The sequence below is a fragment of the Corythoichthys intestinalis genome, chromosome 3 (assembly GCF_030265065.1).
Source record: "Corythoichthys intestinalis isolate RoL2023-P3 chromosome 3, ASM3026506v1, whole genome shotgun sequence".
Classification (NCBI taxonomy): Eukaryota; Metazoa; Chordata; class Actinopteri; order Syngnathiformes; family Syngnathidae; genus Corythoichthys; species Corythoichthys intestinalis.
This window is the reverse complement of record NC_080397.1, coordinates 31,838,803-31,860,106: the sequence shown is the minus strand read 5'-3', so window position 1 is coordinate 31,860,106 and position 21,304 is coordinate 31,838,803. Positions and strand designations below refer to the sequence as shown.

General features: G+C 38.1%; 1 protein-coding gene across 3 annotated transcripts in view; it reads left to right on the top strand.

The window, feature by feature from the left end:
• The window catches only part of angptl2b (angiopoietin-like 2b), a 53,589-nt gene extending 35,580 nt beyond the window's left edge, over positions 1-18,009 (top strand). Inside the window, exons 1-5 of one of the 3 annotated variants that reach the window (XM_057831951.1) lie at positions 4,523-4,856; positions 8,433-9,318; positions 12,600-12,793; positions 15,724-15,994; positions 16,068-18,009. In XM_057831951.1, coding sequence (XP_057687934.1) covers positions 8,457-9,318; positions 12,600-12,793; positions 15,724-15,994; positions 16,068-16,267 — 1,527 coding nt within the window. In that variant the 5' untranslated portion in view covers positions 4,523-4,856; positions 8,433-8,456 and the 3' untranslated portion in view covers positions 16,268-18,009. Of the gene's footprint in view, positions 1-4,522; positions 4,857-6,292; positions 6,361-8,432; positions 9,319-12,599; positions 12,794-15,723; positions 15,995-16,067 lie in introns of those variants that run through there. The other 2 variants (XM_057831953.1, XM_057831952.1) reach the window with 2 other exon arrangements.
• Positions 18,010-21,304: the final 3,295 nt, after the last annotated feature.

Below are 21,304 nucleotides of genomic sequence, written 5' to 3'. Positions count from 1 at the left end.
GGCAACACAAGCGGTCAGACATTAAACAACTTTTTTATTGGCTCTTGTGTCACTCCTGGTTGAAGTCAAATGAAAATAGTATACTTTCAGATATATATTAAAAAAAAAAAAAAACAGAGCACAGCATTTAATTAGTGCTTTGAATGAGACCAGGGCTTTCTCTTTTCTTTACACACAGTAGCAGCCTTTCACACAGTGCAACATCTGAACTCCTGTGCAAAGTCAGTAATATCTGTCACTGTATTTTAGTCACAACGACCCATCAATAAAAATATTCAAGTTAAATATTAAAGAAAACGACAAAGAAAATATTGTAGTGCAGCAGCATCTTTACCGCAAAATGTCAATCATTTACGTGCGGGTCGGGTCGGGCCGGACTTCTCTCTCGCTAACTTTTTTAAAATAAACATATATTTGTAAACTAAAATGATGTATGGATGTTAAACTAAGAAATACTTGTTATAAAATAAATAAATTGAAAAAAACAGAGAGAAGGCGCTTTGATAATCCCAAACATGAGCCGCAGCTGAGCCAGTGCATTGGTTGTGCACATGAACGCCGTGGCCCCGCCCTCCTTTTTAATCTTCCCCTCGCGCTCTAGTGCTCTCCACGAGTCTGCAACTCTGCATCCTGGTATTTCCTTTTCGAATTTCGATATAGAGCACCAAGAGGCGAAAAGCAAACTAAAGACGGGGGGATTGAAAAGGCAAGAATCCACGAGTGGTGTGTGGAAAGGATTTAAATTGATAGTGGAAGATGCATACAGAAAACTGTGTTGGCCTTGCTGAATGCAACAAATGTGGCGCACGCTTTGCTCTCATACGAGAGCAGAAAGACTGGCACGTTCACGCTGAGCAGGCATTTTAAAAACTGTACTGGCCTAAAAGATGGTATTAGTCACACATCGTTATTATCATTCGTTTCGAGGGCTGCATCTCTTCGTGCTAAGCAGGACATCGTGGAGTTCGTGCATGGTGTTCCTTAAAGTGTTATTATTTATTTTGTTTCTGTGCTGCTTAAGGCAGCTTGTTCTTTTGTGTGTTCTGATGCGAGTCATTAAAATAAAGAATGTTATTTAAAAGTTTTTTAGTTTATTTTTGTATATGCAGCTGTTCCTCTCCTCATCAGAGAGGCGCGTCCATGTGAGCACAATATCCCAAACAGAAATATATTTAACATACATTTCCAGCGTTATTTCGTTGTGTACGTGCATTTATAATGATCATATATGTAGACTTTTTAAACATTAAGAAAACTTGCGTTTTTTTTCTGCCAGCTCGAAGAAATTAAAATAAATGTCTTTTGCTGCATTTTGCCAAGTAAATGAGCATTAACGATCCACCTGATAGAACAGACACACAAATATAAACGATATAAATGTTTATTGAATATGCATCTTACAGTCTTGTTTATCTGGGAGAATTTGTTACGAAAGACAGGTTTTAATTTATCATTATGCACATAGGCATCGTCACAATTGTTATCACACAACGCAACCACGTATTGCATCCCCGCATTTGCTCCTCCTGCTGAGTCCTCACAAATAAAACGGGCTCGGGCCTACAAATGAAACGTACATTTTCGGCGGGGGTTTCGGGCTCGAGCCTACAAATAAAACGTAAAATTTCGGGCTCTCGGCCTTTAATACGGGTCGGGTTGGGCTGGATTTTTTAGGCCCGAACTAAGCTCTAATCGAGAGAGCAGAGAGATAGGACATAACATAACAATGGCTGAAGCGGAGAAAGAGGGAGCGAGAAAGATTATTGATGCACTTGAGGCATTGAAAGCAGACATCTGAAGACATTTTGGCTACTACGAGGTTGGTGGGAAACTTGACCAGAGTTATGCGGTGTGTAAAAAATGAAACATGAGAATAATGTTTGTAATGTGTGTAGCTACCAAGCTACAAATGGGGAAACCAAATCCGTTGCATCACCGGAATTGCGCAGGGAAGATTTTTGAACGTACTTATATATTTCAAAATGCGCTGAATCGATTCGGCTTGTTGCCGGCATCGAATCGAATTGTCCATGCCCCGCATCGAGATGCATCGCCGCATCGATTATTGTTGACACCCTTAGTGACTAATGTGGTCAACAGATCAACATTCATCTTTAAAGCTACCACAAGAAAACACAAAAGTATGAGTAAGCTTAAAAGTATGAGAGGGAAACACATGCAAAACATATTTTGAGGCAATGAAAAAGTAAAAAAAGACTCAATAAAAACACAAATAGTAAGTACTCACCTCCTTTAACCAAGGTGCGCATGTGTTGGACGTCCCGTCGCGTAGAAGGAATTGCAGTAACCCCATAGTGTTCGTCTAGTGACAGTGACAAACTACGTCATCACCCCGAGCGTTCATGGCGCGGATAAAACATGGTGCCCTCCGTAGGTCAAAACATGCACTAAATTTTATAGCTTTTAAAATCAATGGCAATATTTTATGTTTCTAATAGGGCTGTTAAAAGATTAAAATTTTTAATCGAGTTAATCACAGCTTAAAAATTAATTAATCGTAATTAATCGCAATTCAAACCATCTATAAAATACAGTATGCCATATTTTTCTGTAAATTATTGTTGGAATGGAAAGATAAGACACAAGACGGATATATACATTCAACATACTGTACATAAGTACTGTATTTGTTTATTATAACAATAAATCAACAAGATGGCATTAATATTAACATTCTGTTAAAGCGATCCATGGATAGAAAGACTTGTAGTTCTTAAAAGATAAATGTTAGTACAAGTTATAGAAATTTTATATTAAAACTCCTCTCAATGTTTTCATTTTAATAAAATTTGCAAAATTTTCAATCAAAAATAAACTAGTAGCTCGCCATTGTTGATGTCAACCCATAAAATCAGTCGCACCAAAACGCCAGCAGAGGGAGACAAAAAAACACAAGTAACAAGTGGACATGACACTGCTGTCATTTTAATCTGTTTGAGCGGGGCATGTGTGTTAATTGCTTCAAATATTTTAACGTGATTAATTTAAAAAAAATAATTAACGCCCTTTAACGCGATAATTTTGACAGCCCTAGTTTCTAATAACATATTTTAGTAAAAGAGAGCAATTGTGACTTATTAGACCCAAAAAGTCTTTATGTCAGAGGTTCCCTTTAAATCCAAGCAATTCTCATGTGAAGGAAAACATGTATCATGTGACTTTTAAGTCACATGATAGCACAAATGGAGAATAAAGACCCATCCTCTTTAATGGCTAACTAGTAACCAACAGGCAATACAGACAATTAATTGATCAACTCGGATACAAATAATAAAAAATTGGGCTCTGCTAATCAATAAGTACTGGCCCATGCCACAAAGCTACCAAGGTTCATGAATAACAGAGGAGTAGAACATCAAAATTAGAACAAGAGAAAAAAGAATATGAAGAAAAAAGATGAAGAACAACAACTACTTGAGTGATGTCTTGACAAACAATCAGCCGAAAATAAGAACAGGACAAGAAATACCAGTACAGGACCATTTTAACAGTAGCGGTCGGTCAATTTTTCTTGAAGAGCAAAATACTTAATGAAAATAAGATTTAAAAATAACTTTTTAAATATACATATTTAGAGATGAGCAGGATAAAATTTCTGAGTAGTGTGATTTAAGTTTCAATCATCTGAAATGATGACACATTTCTTGTTTTTGCGAAAAGCATCAAACACAATAAAATTCAAAATTACCCCAGTGGAACAAAGGAAACCCAATGACAACATTATTGGCTGCCTACGAAAAAGCTACATAACTTTTGAAAAGAGAACAAAAACAAAACCCAACAGAGTAGACAACATCCAAGGAAACCGTGTACTGAAAGCCAAGTCTCAGCTCGCAAAATTTATCAAAGTTTGGCACGATTTGACCATACTGACAGCAATGTGTCATCCTTTCTCCACCAGTTAGTACAGCTCTGCCTCTGATGTAATGACATTACCATCATTTTGGTGTGACGTCATTCAAAACTATTTTCCCTATTGAGATTCACAACCCTTCTCATATTTCACCTTAAAACAATTCACTAGGGTGAGCAGCCCTTCACCCAGACTCGTTCTGAGTAGAACACCTGGATCGACTTCCTTTCCTGACAGCCTCTTTCCGTCTCCTTTGCTGCAGGTGCTCATTATCCCCCAATTAGTTTCTGATCAGTGAAACGTATAACTGTTGCCCAACACCAGAGAAACCATGCATTCCCAGACCAAAATATCGGTGATGAACCTCTGATCAGCAGACAGGGCAGGGGGTTAGAAATTTAAGTCCGTGTGTGTGAGCAATCTCTTTCGTGCCATGTGGAGGAGGGGTGGAGTACAAACAGTAAGAATGTGTTCAATACAACAGAGGCGGAGGCTATAAGCTCAATTTGTCTGCTTAGTGAAACTCTGCTTAAAAGTTATCAAGAGTTACAAGGAGGAGGAGAGAGAGAGAGTGCAGCTGAGAGAGACAGCCTCTTTAGGTTCTGAGAAGTGATGGATTCAGCTCACCACAAAGTGACAGTCCTGTAAAGTACCAAAGGCAACGCTCGACCTGCCGTGGACTCAAGAGACTAGCTAAATTTAATATCTTTATGACTGATGCAGCTTCTTTTTTCTTGGTTCAGTCAGGAAGTCAACCTTGTGCTGGATTCATGACAGTGTTCTTTAGTGTAATAATAGCCTTTAAACCATTTTTACCTGTCCACTGCTGGAATGGACTGAGTTGACAGAGAGTGAGTAACCAGAGAGCAGGAGGAGAAAGCAGACTAATTTGGGATGACTTTCTATCAAAAGGAACTACAGTTGACCCAGCCAAGAGAACAAGACAACTGAGGGAGGCTCATCAATACACTTCAGTTTTCCTGTAAGTTTGAATTATTTTATTTTATTATGATAAATGAAAATCACAGAGAAACATGAAAGGTGTTTTATATTTTTGTCATGTGCATTGATCATATGTTCAGATACGAAACAAAAGAACAACTTACTTACATGTAGAACTAACATGCACCTAAATTACACGTTAGATCTATTATGATCAGTTTTGAAACAAAAGATTTGCTATTTAATGGTTGACTTTTCGGTTTGGTTGCCGGGGTTAATTTACCGCAGGGAGTCAATGGAGAGCAGGCTCTCAAGTGCGTCTTCAGTCCAAATGCAAGGACTTATGTTTTCAAAGGAAATTATTAAAACATTCTATATCAGACACATTAATTAATTAATGTAAAAAAAAAAAAAAAATCGTACACGTTTCTGATGGTTCCCTGGAGGATATGGAAGGAAGCATTTGAATCTTGTCTTTGTTTCTGTTGCCATGGTAGTGTTTGGATAACAGGGATTTGAGGCAGAACTTATCACAACAGTTCAGGAGACCCCCAACTCCCAAATTAACTCAGATGACCTCAGGGATAGTATGAATAAGAAGCAGTTTCAATACAACCTTGAAATTAACTGTAAAGGCTGATGAAGCTCATCATGCTCCAAATATGTTTGCTTGAAAATTTACAAGCCACAGGAAAAAGTGAGGTAATCTTTAAAGTAATAAAAGCCTGATAATCACCTTAAACACGCGTAAGGTTTTTGGGGAGAGAGGTTGACAATTACTAGGTCTCATGCAGGAGACAGACAGTCAGCGGAGTTGATGGCAGCTTGAAAATTCTGCACAGTGGTCCTTTAAAGTGAATGCTTAAGTTCAGTTACAGAAAAATAAGCACTTCTGTGTGCTTGTGTTGCAGTCATAGAGAAAGTAGGACACAGTATGTTCGTAGGTGTGGCACAGACAAATGATATGAAGGTCCTGCATCGGCAAGGTCCAGGTCTCTCTACATGTGTGCATGGGGACTCACTCTAATGAGGTGACTAAGAATGTGAGGAATGCCATGCTCAAGCTGAAATGAGAGTGACGAGGGCAAGAGACATAAACCAGTCAGGGAGAAGTTGCTCGGCTTCTAATGAATATATGCTAAGATTTACCAAATGGGCTGAAGTGTGGCACCGGTCAGACAGCAGTAAACCTAACTGCTGCACTCTCCAGACATGCTTGATTGAGTGGAATGATCCAAGATGAGCTGCCATTAAAATTAGGATGGAGTTTAGTCTGGTTAGAGTGGACTTCTGTCATTTATGTTCAGATCGTTTGCATAGCGGAAGTACTGTATATCACACTTCCTGACAGTCAACAAGCAGTGATTATAAAAACTATTGACCACTCAACAACACCAAATTAAATAAACTGTTTTTAGGACAAGAATGAGCAAGAATAGGTAGTATTAAGTTTTCTGATTTTCCCTCACGCAAAGGTGGATCAGGTAATAAAAGGCTGCCTCAGACAAGGCAGATGGAACTCTCCCTGGTCCCCAGGAGACTAAGTAAGTATTATTTAAAAAACGTGTGTCAATGGGGAAAAAAAAACTCATTGCGTGCACACTCAAACAAAGCCACATTTTCTCATGAGCTGCAACCATTTTCACCTCAGCTTTGAAGTGAGGGATAGGGGAGGAGAATACCAAATAACAACAACCTGCAATAAGCTCCTACACAGCAGTGGAAATCCACATAGCAAATCACAGAGACAGAGCTCATGTTCAAGAGGGAGCCACCATTCAAATACAGTCATATAGTTGCCTTGCAAAGTACCGGCATCTATAAAATGATCATTTTTGCCCATTTTAAAAAATACCGTGCTACTTTCCACAGTAAGACAGTCTTACCACCTGTATGTTGACAGCCAGTCTGAAAACACAAAAGCACTTAACATGAAAACTAGGTTGCTACAATTACCAAGAAAAAAACAATTAAATCAACTTTAACTTGATTTTTCAGCTTGCAGTGGACAGAATCTTCTGAAAATCTGTGTAACTTAGGGCTAACGGTTGTCGGCGCTCGGTCTAGCATAGCAGCTTCGTTGTAGCACACTCTGGATGTCTGTTCTTTTTAAATCTGTCAAACCACTTATAGCTAGCCTTACCTTTTTCTTCCCTGCCATAAAGCCTTGGACGCAGCCTCCTAAAGCTTTCAAAATCTCCATATTGCCTAAAAAACTTGGCAAGCACAGAGCTAACATAGTGCCTTCATCATAGTAAATTGTGGATAGCCTTTTGAGTGAAAAAATGAAATAGAAAACTCTATAAAAACATCCAGGGCTATCAACATTGTTCATTTTGTAATGGCACTATTGGCAACTACTGGAGCCCAGTCCTAACCCTAACCCTAACTCTGGCTATCCATTATGTTAAATATGTCTAAACCTAAGGTTAGCCTTAAATCTTTCTTCGGCAGTGCGTGAAGTCTTCTCTTGACAGGTCAACATGAAGCCTACCTGTAAATATACATAACTTTTGTATTTAACTTTTTACTCCTGAGCACATATACGCTTCCGACAAATATAAAGCCCTTTGTCTCTTTCTTCAACTAGTAAAGATTCAGCATCAGGAGCAACTATCTCAGTATCTTGCTCTAGGCGACTTTAATAGTGTCACAAGGGCTCACGAACAAACCCACAACCTATGAGATGGCAGTCAGTTCTGTTATGGAGCCATGCCAGTTTACAGTTGTAATCTCAGTGAGTAGTTGAAAGAACATTGTTGATAATGTCACATTCAATGTTAAGAAAAACACTAGGCCCATAACCGAAGAACTGTAATAAGTTATAATGCATAAAAAAAGATTTGAAATACTTGACATACTTGATCTAATCTCAGCAAGTAGAAGTGTTGTTCTAATATTTTGCGGCACATAATACCAATGCACAAATTTGCGGTCTTGGCCGATAGTACATAATTTGAAAAAAAAAATTCAAATCAGCCTTTTTGTAGTTTGCATTAATTCTCATAGTTGGCGAGGAAAGACTGCTGTCATTGTCCTCAACTGTAAACCCGACACTTGATTGCTTTACCTCGCTTGTTCTCCAATCTCTACAATTAGATCAACTAGGCTTAGCGTCACTGATGTCATGCATGTTTAAAACCAAACAAGCAGGTGGTAAAAAGGCACAGAAATGCATTTTATTCACAGTCTGACTCTGGTTACTACCAGTTAGGCTATATGGAAACAGTGTGCAATTCACATCACATTTCGGTACCTAACCCGAGATGCCAGCAGAAGTCTTCTTCTTCTCCCTCTGTGGTTTACGGCGGCTGGAAACGATATCTTTTAAGAGTACGTCGGCGCATTATTTGTTAGTAGCCAATGCCAGCATTTTATTGGTGTATTGGGGCTTCTTCCGATTCTAGTATTGGTATCGTTACAACACTAGTCAGCACTTAAGAAGACATAATTTAATCCATGAGGCTTTCATTTATTTAAAAGGAAAAAAAGAACGAATGAGAAGGTTTGAAAGAAACTAATGAGGCACACAGGAATTACACACATGGAAATAAATCTTTTGTGACCTCACTATTGATTGAAATCACACTCTTCCCTTTCTTCCTCGGTCCCTCAGGCTTGGTGAGTTGGACACAGTCTCATGGATACCCCTTCAATGGTCCTACTGGGGCTCCTTCTCGCTTATGGCCTAGTCTGTCAGATTCAGGGGAGTGTCTCAGACAGCCAGAGCTATACGGGAGCCCAAGAATTTGACAGCAGTGATGATGGTCTGGAGAGAGAATTTCTTTATGCAGGAAGGAGCAAACGTGCTCCCGCTGAACAACCACAAGACAAATGCTCTTACACTTTCATTGTACCACAGCAAAAAGTGACGGGAGCTATCTGCGTCAACTCCAAGGAGCCAGAGGTCACGCTGGAGAATCGTGTGAACAAGCAGGATTTAGAGCTCCTCAATGTGGAGCTGCAAAAACAGAAGAGGCAAATCGAGACTCTTCAACAACTGGTTGAAGTTGATGGAGGCATTGTTAATGAGGTCAAGCTTCTTAGGAAGGAAAGCAGAAATATGAATTCCAGAGTTACCCAGCTGTACATGCAACTCCTCCATGAGATCATCCGAAAGAGAGACAATGCCCTTGAATTAGCTCAGGTAGAAAACAGGATACTTAACCAAACTTCAGAGATGCAAACACTTGCCAGTCGCTATAAAGACTTGGAGCACAAGTACCAGCACTTGGCCTCTTTGGCCACCAACCAGTCAACTCTTATTGCACTGCTGGAGGAGCAGTGCCAGGGTCGAACTCCTCCCCGACATGTCCCGGTGCCACAGCCACGGGCTCAGCCGCCTCGACCGTCACCGCCTCTTAACAAACCATACCAGCCACCAGTCCTTCCTCGTATTAACAAACCGCTCAGCAATGAAATACAGAGTGATCAGAAGTCTCTACCACCTCCAACTATGCCTACAATCACACATGACCCATCTTCCACTGACAAACCCTCTGGTAAGTCTGGTGTTTAAATTTTTCCCCCTTGTGTTACAAATCCTCCAACAAATCATGAGGCTATTTATTGTTTTTCTGGTAGTCTAACATACTGATGTTTCGGGTGATTGATTTTTTTGGGCTTTATCAATTACATAAATGGTTAGTCATAAATGATACAAAACATTGTCATAAAAAATGTTGATGACAACCAAACCTCTTAGAATGCTTGTTTTGTTACCATGAAATAAAAATATATAATCAAATAAATCAAAGCACAATGGAAGAATGATTAGAACATCTGACTCACAGTTCTGAGAACAACAGTTCAATCCCATGCTCTGGCCTTACTGTTTGAAGTTTGCACGTTCTACCCGTGCCTATGTGTAGGTTTTCTCCAGGTACTCCCACATCTCAAAAACATGCATGAGGGCTGATTGAACACTTCAAATTGTGCTTAGGTATGAGAGTATGCATGATTGGTTGCCTTTTTGTACCCTGCAATTGGCTGGCAACCAATTCACAGTGTACCCTACCTAATACCAAGAATTAGCTGGGATAGGCTTCACCACCCCTGCGATACTTGTGAGGATGAGAAGATGAGTGAATAAATCATAGTTCTGCCATTCTTGTGTTTTTATTTATTTTTTCTTGTTAGAGGTTGTTGACCTGCAATTCAGATTGTTTCCTAACATGTGAAACCACATTTTGCTCTGAAATGGTCTGATAGTCATGATCAGATTCAAATTTATATCGACGAGAGAATACTGAAAATTTGTTGGGAAAAAAAAAAACAATCATGCATTTACAGCTAGTTTGGAGATTTAGATATATACAGTATTTAAATTGAAGCACATTGAAATAGGGGGGGCCTATTATTTCACAGGAGACATTTAGTAAGACCAAATTGAAGCACATGTTCCGACATATTTAATGGCTCTTTTAAACAGTTTAACTTTTCAGTCAGAACGTCAAAATTAAAAAGAAGTACTTTTTTGTTTTTTAAGTGCTTCCACATGTTCTAGCATTTTTGCACCTTGAAAATGTTAGAAATGTTTTTACACTGATAGTGTCATGAAGAGCTACGAGCAACAGAGAACGCCAGACGAGAACACAGAAAAAGGAAGTGAAGGCGTAAGATACCAGGAGGCAATGATGTCATATGTTCCACTTGCACCAGGCAAGAATCAAGTCATATGTTCCCTCAAATAACTGGGGATAATTCTGCCATACAACAGCTCTATGAAGAAATTTCGGAAACACTTTACAATAAGGGTCCCTTAATTAACATTAGTTAATGCATTTTCAGACAATAACTCATGTTTAAGTAACATTGCAATAATTCATTTAATCCCTTATCTAACATTTATTAATATAATTAACATGAGTTAATGCATTAGTTAATGCATTTTAAGACAATAATGTTTAAGTAACATTACAATAATTAATATAATTGCTTATATAACATTAATTAATATATTAATTAACATTAGTTAATGCATTAGTTAATGCACAACCAGACAGTAACTAACAGTTTGGTAAAATCAAAAATATATTTAGGCCTATATGGGTTTAGGGTTTGTTAACTTATGCATTTATAATTTCTTAGTTAAGGGACACATGTGCTACACTTTACAATAAGAGTCCAAAAAGCATTCAGTAATGGTTAATAAAGGTTAAGAGGAGGGAACTTAAGCATTTATAATTTCTTAGTTAAGGGATATGTGTGCTACACTTTACAATAAAGGTCCAAAAACATTCAGTAATGGTTATTAAGGTTAAGTAATACTTATGAGGTACGTTCACGTGAAATAATACCATACTTAAGGTTAGGTTATAATATATAATATGTATAATACATTACTTAACATTAATTCACATATACATTAGTGGATTAATAAATAGTTATTAATGTATACTGGTACTAGTAAGTGATTATTATTCTAAAATGAGAAACATTGCTCTGTGAGTCTTTGGGTGCTGCTAACCTAACCTTAAGTACGGTTATATTTCACGTGAATGTACCTCATAATTATTAATTAACCTCAATTAACCATTACTGAATGTTTTTTGGACCCTTATTGTAAAGTGTAGCACATGTGTCCCTTAACTAAGAAATTATAAATGCTAAGTTAACAAACCCTAACCCTAAACCCAAAACCCTAACCCTATATAGGCCTATATATAGTTTTAATTTTACCAAACCATTAGTTATTGTCTGGTTATGCATTAACTAATGCATTAACTCTTGTTAATTAATATATTAATAAATGTTAGATAAGCAATTATATTAATTATTGTAATGTTACTTAAACATTAGTTATTGTCTAAAAATGCATTAACTAATGTTTAAAAAGGGACCCTTATTGTAAAGTGTTACCGAAATTTCTGGCAGTAAATTAATTGCATACAACATCAAACATATCATGAATGTAAACAGTGTTCAAACTGTAAAACCTACATTAGATGCAGTATATTTCCGTCATCTGAGAAGGATTAACATAGATAGAATAGTTTGATTTGTTGCCCGTTACATGGCATGTCGAATTATCTTCCAAAATGGTAAAGCACAACATCTGTTTCCTTATGACCGGTAATGTATACTGTCTATATTGTACTGGAGCACTTTATTTATGGTGCCAGATGGCACACTGCATTTAAGCTCTTTTCCACTCAATCAGGGAAGCCAGTTGTACTATTATAGTGTTTTGTCCATGGCAAATAAGTTTCAAAGTTCAAAGTTTCAAGTGTATGGTCATAATAAGACTCATGACAAGATTTAGGGAAAACATATAAAGCTGAGTTGGGTCCTAGCACCCCCGTGATAACCGATATGGCTAATGAATGAATGAATTCTAACGTCACAAATTTGCTCTACTTACTCTGAATCTAAATCCTTTTTAGAAGAAACATGCGTACATTTTTTGGTCATCTTTAAATCTAAATAGATGAAAAGTTTAAAATAAAATCATGACATGGTTGATACACATTTTTGCACTTGAAAAAAAAAATAAAAGGATAGAAATTTTTGCCACTGTTTCATCATTCGGTTGTCAGGCTTCCCTTTGCCCTTATGCCAGTGTTTCCTTTGGCTCCACAACAGCCGTTTCCCCTATGAAAGGAGAAGCCAAAGACAATTTTACAGTTAAAATAAGAAGCACACTGATGATGGATGGGATTCCCTTTGTCAGAATCCAAAATCTATTTGAGGTTTCAATGAAAATGCTGTTTCACTAAATGTGATGACAGGAATCTCTGGACAAAATATTACCTGCTTGACAAAATGCCATGTTTCTGTCCAGGTCCATTTAGAGACTGTCTGCACGCTCTGGACGAAGGCCACAGCCATAGCGGCATGTACTTGTTAAAACCAGAGAATGCCAACCGTCTAATGCAGGTGTGGTGTGACCAGAGACATGACCCAGGTGGCTGGACCGTAATCCAGAGGAGAGTGGATGGCTCTGTCAACTTTTTCAGGAACTGGGAGACGTACAAGGTACCAGTACATCACACCAAATCAAGCACCACATAATTAAAAGTGCAACTGGTGCCTTGTGTGAGGCTCTGACGCTAACCAGATGCGAGCAAGTAATGAATAAAGGAAAGGATTTTTAAACTCTTAACAAAGTGTCTCAAGTAGTACTTGGGTAAAGAATGAGTCATTAATCCCATCTGTTGGTCATTGTGAATTTACTTAACAACTACTCTTACAAAAAAATAAATAAAACAAAACAAAACAAAAAGTTAAAATATTTGAATGGTGGCTGTATAAGATTTCTGGATCTTTGAATTCCCTGAGAGAATATATATATTTTTTATACGTACTAGGAAACATTTGTTTACCGGCAAATCACAAGGTTCTCATTAAACTGTAGCAAGGGCAGAAACAGATATTTCCTAGACCAAATACTTAAACCTCCTGAGATCAGAAATTGCATTCATGTGCTCATCGGATCGAGTGTTGTGTGATTCAAAGCATGTGTTGGGCAGTGGATAGTGCAAACCAGTAAGTTTTAAGACTGACGCTAGAACAAAACCTTAAGACTCTGGATTAGGCGGCTTGCTTTGTTTCCAATAACAAAATAACAACACAAACACTTACTGAATGCTAGTCAAACATGACTCATTCACTCCATTTACAACAATGGTTATTTAAGATACACAACTTCAAAGATAGGCTAAATTCATAATTAGCTTCAGAGTCTACAGTATCCACTGAGAGAATAAACACTGAAGACAAAATAATTGGAATCGATTGTTCATTTAATTTAGTGTAACCTGAAGGTTTTAAACTGAGAATTTTTTATTGAATGTGAAACCTTTTTCATGGTTAAAATAAATATTATCACTGTTAGCCCAAAGACTTCGTAGTATATTGACGGAAAACGGGGCCGATTAATAGAGGGCCTATCTCCGTCAGAGCTGACCGAGAAGAAACACAAAGAGCTTTTTACGTTGAAAATTCTTGTGAAGAGATGCTTAAATCCCTGAATTCTTAATGGACATGGACATAAAACAGTCTCGATTCTTAGTTAAAAGAAAAAAAACGGGCAGTTAGCGTTTTATTTTATGTAAATATATCGAATGTGCTGCTAGTCGTTAAGGCACTGTGGCACCGCCTAATCACCACAAAGAGCTTTTCACGTTAAAATTTCTTGTGAATAAATGCTTAAATCCCTGAATTCTTTATAGATATGGACATAAAACAGTCTCACTTCTTGTTTAAAAGCAAATAAACCGGGCAGTTAGCATTTATTTTACATAAATGTATCGAATGTGCTGCTGGTCTTTAAGCCACTGTTGCGCCGCCTTATCATCACAAAGAGCTTTTTACGATTGTTGGTTAAAAGCAAAAAAAAAACAAAAAAACGGGCAGTTAGCATTTATTTTACGTAAATATGTCAAATGTTCTGCTAGTTTTTAAGCCACTGTGGCACCGCATTATCACCACAAAGAGCTTTTTATGTTGAAAATTGTTGTAAATAAATACTTAAATCCCTGAATTCTTTATAGATATGGACATAACACAGTCTCACTTCTTGTTTAAAAGCAAATAAACTGGGCAGTCAGTTAGCATTTATTTTACGTAAATATGTCGAATGTGCTGCTGGTCTTTAAGCCACTGTGGCGCCGCCCTATAACCACAAAGAGCTTTTTACGATTGTTGGTGAAAAGCAAAAAAAAAAAAAAAAAACGGGCAGTTAGCATTTATTTTACGTACATATGTCGAATGTGCTGCTAGTTTTTAAGCAACTGTGGCGCCGCCTTATCACCCCAAAGAGCTTTTTATGTTGAAAATTCTTGTGAATAAATACTTAAATCCCTGAATTCCTTATAGATATGGACGTAAAACAGTCTCACTTCTTGTTTAAAAGCAAATAAACCGGGCAGTTAGCATTTATTTTACATAAATATATCGAATGTGCTGCTGGTCTTCAAGCCACTGTGGCGCCGCCTTATCATCACAAAGAGCTTTTTACGATTGTTGGTTAAAAGCAAAAAAAAAAACAAAAAAAACGGGCAGTTAGCATTTATTTTACGTAAATATGTCGAATGTTCTGCTAGTTTTCAAGCCACTGTGGCGCCGCCCTATAACCACAAAGAGCTTTTTCGTTGAAAATTCTTGTGAAAAAAAATACTTAAATCCCTGAATTCTTTGTAATGTGGACGTAAAACAGTCTATATCAGCGTTCACTAAATCCGGACCTCGGTGCCACTTTTCCGGTCGTGTTTTCCATGTCTCCCTCCTCCAACACACCTGAATCAAAATAATCAGGATCATTATCAGGCGTCTGAAGAGGTTGCTGATGACATCATCATTTGATTCAGGTGTGTTAGGGGAGAGAGACGTGGAAAACACGACAGGAAAAGTTGCACTGAGGTCCGGATTTAGTGAACCCTGGTCTATATTCTTGGTTAAAAGCAAAAAAACAGGGCAGTTTCAAGGTTTCAAAATGCATTCGTGGTATGAAGCATATAATCATTACCTTGAATCCTCGAATAAATCACTCCTGTGACAATCCTTCCTGTTGTATGCGGCACAGCTTTCGTACTTTTTCAACCTAAATCCGGCATTGGATCGCTGCATGTGTTTGAGAATAACTGTGACCGACTTCGACCGACTGAAGCGGAGTGTGGGACGGCCCCCTACTTGAAGGTGTGGCGCAGTGTCTGGGGAATGTGTCCCGTCAATATCATTATGAAGTCTATGGTTCGCCATAAAAGCTAGCTCATGCTAATTTAGCTTCGATTAGTTTAGTTGGAAAGCCACTTCATCGCAAATCGCATTCAATAAAATAAACTATTTTCGTCAAAACAGAAAAATCTAATTGCGAGCCTGTCTAAATTTTGATCACAATAAAGTCCGAAAAAAAAAAAACGAAACATAACGTGACCATAAATATATGTGTTTTCTGCATTTCCTAGCAAGGATTTGGAAATATCGATGGCGAGTACTGGCTTGGCCTGGAAAATATCTACTGGCTGACTAACCAGGGAACCTACAAACTGCTGGTAACTTTGGAGGACTGGTCTGGCCGAAAGGTGTTTGCCGAGTACGCAAGCTTCAGAGTGGAGGCCGAGGCTGACTACTACAAGCTACGAGTTGGTCGTTATCATGGCAACGCCGGCGACTCTCTCACCTGGCACAATGGAAAACAATTTACAACACTTGATAGAGACCATGATGCATATACAGGTACGGATTACTAAAATAAGCATGTCATTTCAAATTGCATATGTATAAAATTAATCCTTCACAATCCCCCCAGGTAACTGTGCCCACTACCAAAAGGGAGGCTGGTGGTACAACTCCTGTGCCCATTCTAATTTAAATGGCGTTTGGTACAGAGGTGGACATTACCGAAGCCGTTACCAAGATGGAGTTTACTGGGCAGAGTTCAGAGGAGGAGCATATTCACTTAAGAGAGTAATCATGATGATCCGTCCAAATGCAAACACATTCCACTAAGTTATAGTAAAAAAAAAAAAAAAAAAAAAAAAATTAAAACAAAAACCTGGCTTCATTTCTATGTTTTCCTGCAACAAAACACAAATGGTGAAAGATCCACAGTGTATTACCAACTTACAGTAGTATCCTGTATTAATTGAATTGGTACTGGTTCATTGCTCAGGTATTGTACATGAATTATAATGAAATGTTTTATGTCCCGCCTATTTGCACCCATCTAATAGAGACTTAAGAAGACATGCTGCATTTACATCATGGTCAGTGGCAGATGAAACCCAAATTTATTTGCCTGAATGTAACTGCAAAGGGTCTCCATTTAATTTGCATTATAACTGGAATGTCTGTCTAGGGAACAAACCAAAAACAAGCACTATATTTAGAGCTTAGTGTATGGGATTCATTTGGTATATTCCACAAAGATAAAGTTACATTTTAGTTGAGCATTGTGGGTAAGAAACACAAGTTCTATCTATTTTATGTACGGTTTTCCCCTATTAGAATAAGTTGAATACCATCCAAGCACATGTATTGTTGAAAAACAACAATTCACATTGTCAAATATGGTTGATTGAGTCTTCAATTCATCTAACATGCATGCGGTTGGAATGTGAAGGGAAGCTGGAGAAAAGTGCAATGAGAAAACCCACACAAGCAGAAGGAGAACATACAAAGTACACCCAAGGGGTTCTGACCAAAGATCCAAAGGGAGGACCTCCTTACTGTGACTATATCACTATACTGCCAAAGTTTATCCAAACTTAAAAATTATATCTCAAAGGAAATCCCTCAAGTTACTACTTTTTCCCCCTGTTTTGAGACAGAAAAATTTCAATATATTTTCCTCATGAAGTATACCCATTTATACAAATGCAGTATCAGACACAGGAAATGTATCCCATGACTATTTTTAGCTTCATTCTAATTAGAAGTTTATCATTCATCAGAGCAGTGATATTGTTTTTTTACATGGGCACCGTTGAAAAATCTGCCCAAGTCCAACTATGATGTAAAATGTCGGTAATAATATTCCACGATGTTTGACTGTGTTACATAGAGAATGTCACATTTTCTTTTCATTTTAATTCATCAGCTGTTGAACATAAATTATCCACCAATTTGCTTGTACGAAGCAAGCATTGTATTTACTGTATAAATCGAGAGGTTTGTTGTCATTGGAAAGGAATATACATTTGTACATAAGATATTTGTAATATAATGTCATAGATCAATGTTTTGAACAAAATTGCAATAAAATTTGTACAGATAAACTTTCCCCTCATTTAATGGGGAAAAACAGCCAACGAAATCCGTATAATCATATGTGGAAACATGCTTTATGATTGCATGCATTATGATGATCTTTTCAAGATATCTTGATTTTGTGGCCCTAGCCTGGGATAATGACAAGATTTACAGGGGATGTTGGTAATTGTACTAGGCTGTGAGCTTTACAGTCATCAGTCTCATATTCTCATAGGAATGAATTTGAGTATAATGACTATAAGTGCTCCCATTCAAGGATTTAGAGAAAATGTGTATTTTGATGACCACTTCATATCCCTAGTCATAGACTTCATAATATATTGACGGGACACGGGGCCGATTCACAGGGAGCCTATCTCCATCAAAGCTGACCGAGTGGAAACCCAGACAAAGAGCTTTTTACGTCGAAAATTCTTGTGGATAAATGAATCTTTATAGATATGGACGTATAACAGTCTCGATTCTTGGTTAAAAGCAAAAAAAAAACGGGCAGTTAGCATTTATTTTACATAAATATGTCAAATGTGCTGCTAGTCTTTAAGCCACTGTGGCGGCGCCTTATCACCACAAAGAGCTTTTTACGATTGTTGGTTAAAAGCAAAAAAAAAAAAAAAAAACGGCCAGTTAGCATTTATTTTACGTAAATATTGCGAATTATAACGCCAATGCTGTAGCGGCTAATTTCTCCCATTGATTTTTTTCACAATGTTTCAAAATGCATACATGGTACAAAAAATATAATAATTACCTTGAATCCTCGAACAAATCACTCCTGAGACAATCCTTCCTGTTTATATGCGGTACAGCTTTCATATATTTTCAACTTAAATCCGGTGTTAGATCGCTGCGTGCATGTGTTTGAGAATATCTCCTCTTGATGCTGGGTGTGGACAGGCCCCCTACTTGAAGCCGTGGCGCAGTGTCTGAGGGCTGTGACCCGTCAATATAATTATGAAGTCTATGCCCTAGTTCAGTAACCACCATGCTTTATGTGCTGTTGGAAAAAAAATGATTTAATAAAATGACCAGTGTTGATAGGAAAAATACGTCAATGAGTAGTAAATATCCCGAGAGTGTTATTTTGTATGCCCTGTGAGCCGCTTATAATTTATATATACATATATATATATGTAACAGTGGTTTGTTGCTTTCAAAGATGTGAAACTGTAAAACAAAACAAAACAACAAAAAAGGTTTTTTTCAACAGCCCAATTACTGCAGCAGGCGCAATGCATAAACAATATAACAATACATATATTATCTGAAAATTCAGAATTAATTATTTTTATTATGTTAGTTTAGAAAATGATAACTAAAGTATGGAGTCAGTTTAAAGAATTCCTGATAAAGGGAAATCAAGCATTGTAGTAAAGACTTAGCAGGCTAGAAAAATGAGAAATGAAATGTGACATGCTTGGCTTGTTCAAGTAATGCATCTAGCAGACGTGTCCACTGTCAGCAAAACCTTCCTTCACTTTACAAAAAGTGTCAATGAGTTTTCCAAAGACAGCTGGAAAATGAACCAATAATGACTTCACAGTGACGAGAAAAAAAAACAAAAAAAAAACCCAACCCCATCATGTCATACTTGGATGCCAGACATGAGCGTTTCCGAATGAAAACAATTGAGGAAGAATTCCTGTGACTGACAACTTTACAGGCAATTTGAGGCCAGTCACCAACCGAGCAAAAGTGACATACATGATTTAAAATCACTTTCTCTACATAAAACCCAAAATACCATGGTAGCACTTTGTAGTAGTAACAAATGGTAAAATGTAAAAATGTAATCCAATAGTTTTTAAGACATTCTTTGAAGCTCTGGTCAGCAACATGTCTTGTGCAGTATCCAAGAAGGCTGCAGATTTTCCTAGTCACCAAAACTTACAGTACATCCCAAAACCAATCCGCTTAACCTGATTTGTGGTTACTCAGGGAGAGTGTTTCATTGTCTCCATAAACAGAAACAACGTGTTACGTGTCTGACGACTCCACGCCATGGAAAACCGTTAGCAAGGTTAGCCTGTGTAAACCCTATACTTCAACCAACATGGAAAACCAAGAGCTGACACAGTACTAAGTCAGCAAAAAGACAACCACATTTCCTGAGTTGTCAAACCTGAACATTCAAACTTTACATCTGCAAAAGTCTGTTTCCTTGGACTGTTATAGAAAAATGTTCCTTTGCCTTGTCAGGTTTCTTCACGTTCTTGTGTCTTGGACGATCTTATCTTACCCATAAAAACCACGAAACAAATTGTTTGATTGAGACCTTTATACACTCATACTCCAAGGACAATTGTGAGCGTATACTATATATTTTAAGGAAATAGAAGCAGTTCAATTCGATTTTGAACACCATATTTTTTGAGCTATAAGTCATGCCAGAGTATGGGTCGCTCTAGCCCAAAAATATACAATGACGAGTCCAAAACATATATACTGGAAGTAAAGATACACGATAATATCAGTCACCGATAATTATTGGCCGATAATGACAATTATGACGTCACACAGATAATCCAGATAATAAAAAAATTCAACCGATAATGCAATCCGATAATTATATACTTGATTTAGCCTCCAAATGTGCGCAACCGAAGAATTCAGCATGCCGCCTCCTCAACCCCTCCCCTCTCTGAAGCCCCTGAGGGAGGAGGGGTTGAGGAGGCGGAGTTACACGACAAGAAGTAGTTGAATATTATGGCGGCTGTTACTAAAAAAACGACGCTCTCGCCATCTGCGAAACATGTACCGTAGAAGTTCCACGAGGCAGAAAGAAAGCATCCTCATTCAAAACCACTAACCCAGCAGCCATTTAAAACTGCATCCCAAAGATTTTTGGAACGAATACGAGGCTGCTGCTAGCGGGAATGCTAAAGCTATTGTAAACACTAACTAAGTTAAACTACAGGGCTTTTGACGATACAGAGTAGGGCTGTTTGGGAATGCAGCCCAAGGCGGGTGGTAAATTCGCATCTAAGGTTAAACGCCGGCACGACTGGAGACCGATAGTCGGCAAGCCGAGCCCGGTTCCCCGGCTTCGGGACCTCCGGCGAACACCCCGGTTTCTCGAGCGTTCCCCCACGGCGTGCGAGCAGAGCCAGGACCCGAATACGCCGCGGCTAACCGGCTGGAGTGGGCGGATTATCCGGTACGAACGTAGCTGCCGCCGAAACGAGACGTTTATTTTTTTTTTTACCTAAATGACCTGAGAACCAAAGCCCTGAATAAAAAAAATAATGCATTTTATACGACCACCATTCTTCATGAAAAAGTGATGTCCAGTAAGCAAGCTTATCATGACGGCACAGTGGTTAGATGATAATTTAAACATGGAGAAAACAAAGTCAGCCAGTCAATAATGCATTCAGTGTGTTAAATGACGAGCGGTCAGATGACTTTGTAACGCTGCCTTTATTTTCGGCTTAACAAAACTCAGGCACAGAACAACACGCACGCGGATGCGAGCTCCAACTCCGTCCAAATAGTACTGCCGTGTATCAGTTTAGCTGCTGTAAAGCAAATGTTGTGAAAGCCGCAAATGTAAACAAAGGGCTGCAGAATGGGTACATGACATCTCGCTCTTTTGAGTTAATCATTTTCACAGTGTGCAACAAGGCATATAACATTAGCAATCACTTTTCAAATTATTTCTCTGATCAATTACAGTCACAGTAGATAATCAAATTCTGAAATCAATATTCTGTAGCTGGGCGGCACGGTGGCTGAGTGGTTAGCACGTCTGCCTCACAGTTCTATGATCAAGGGTTC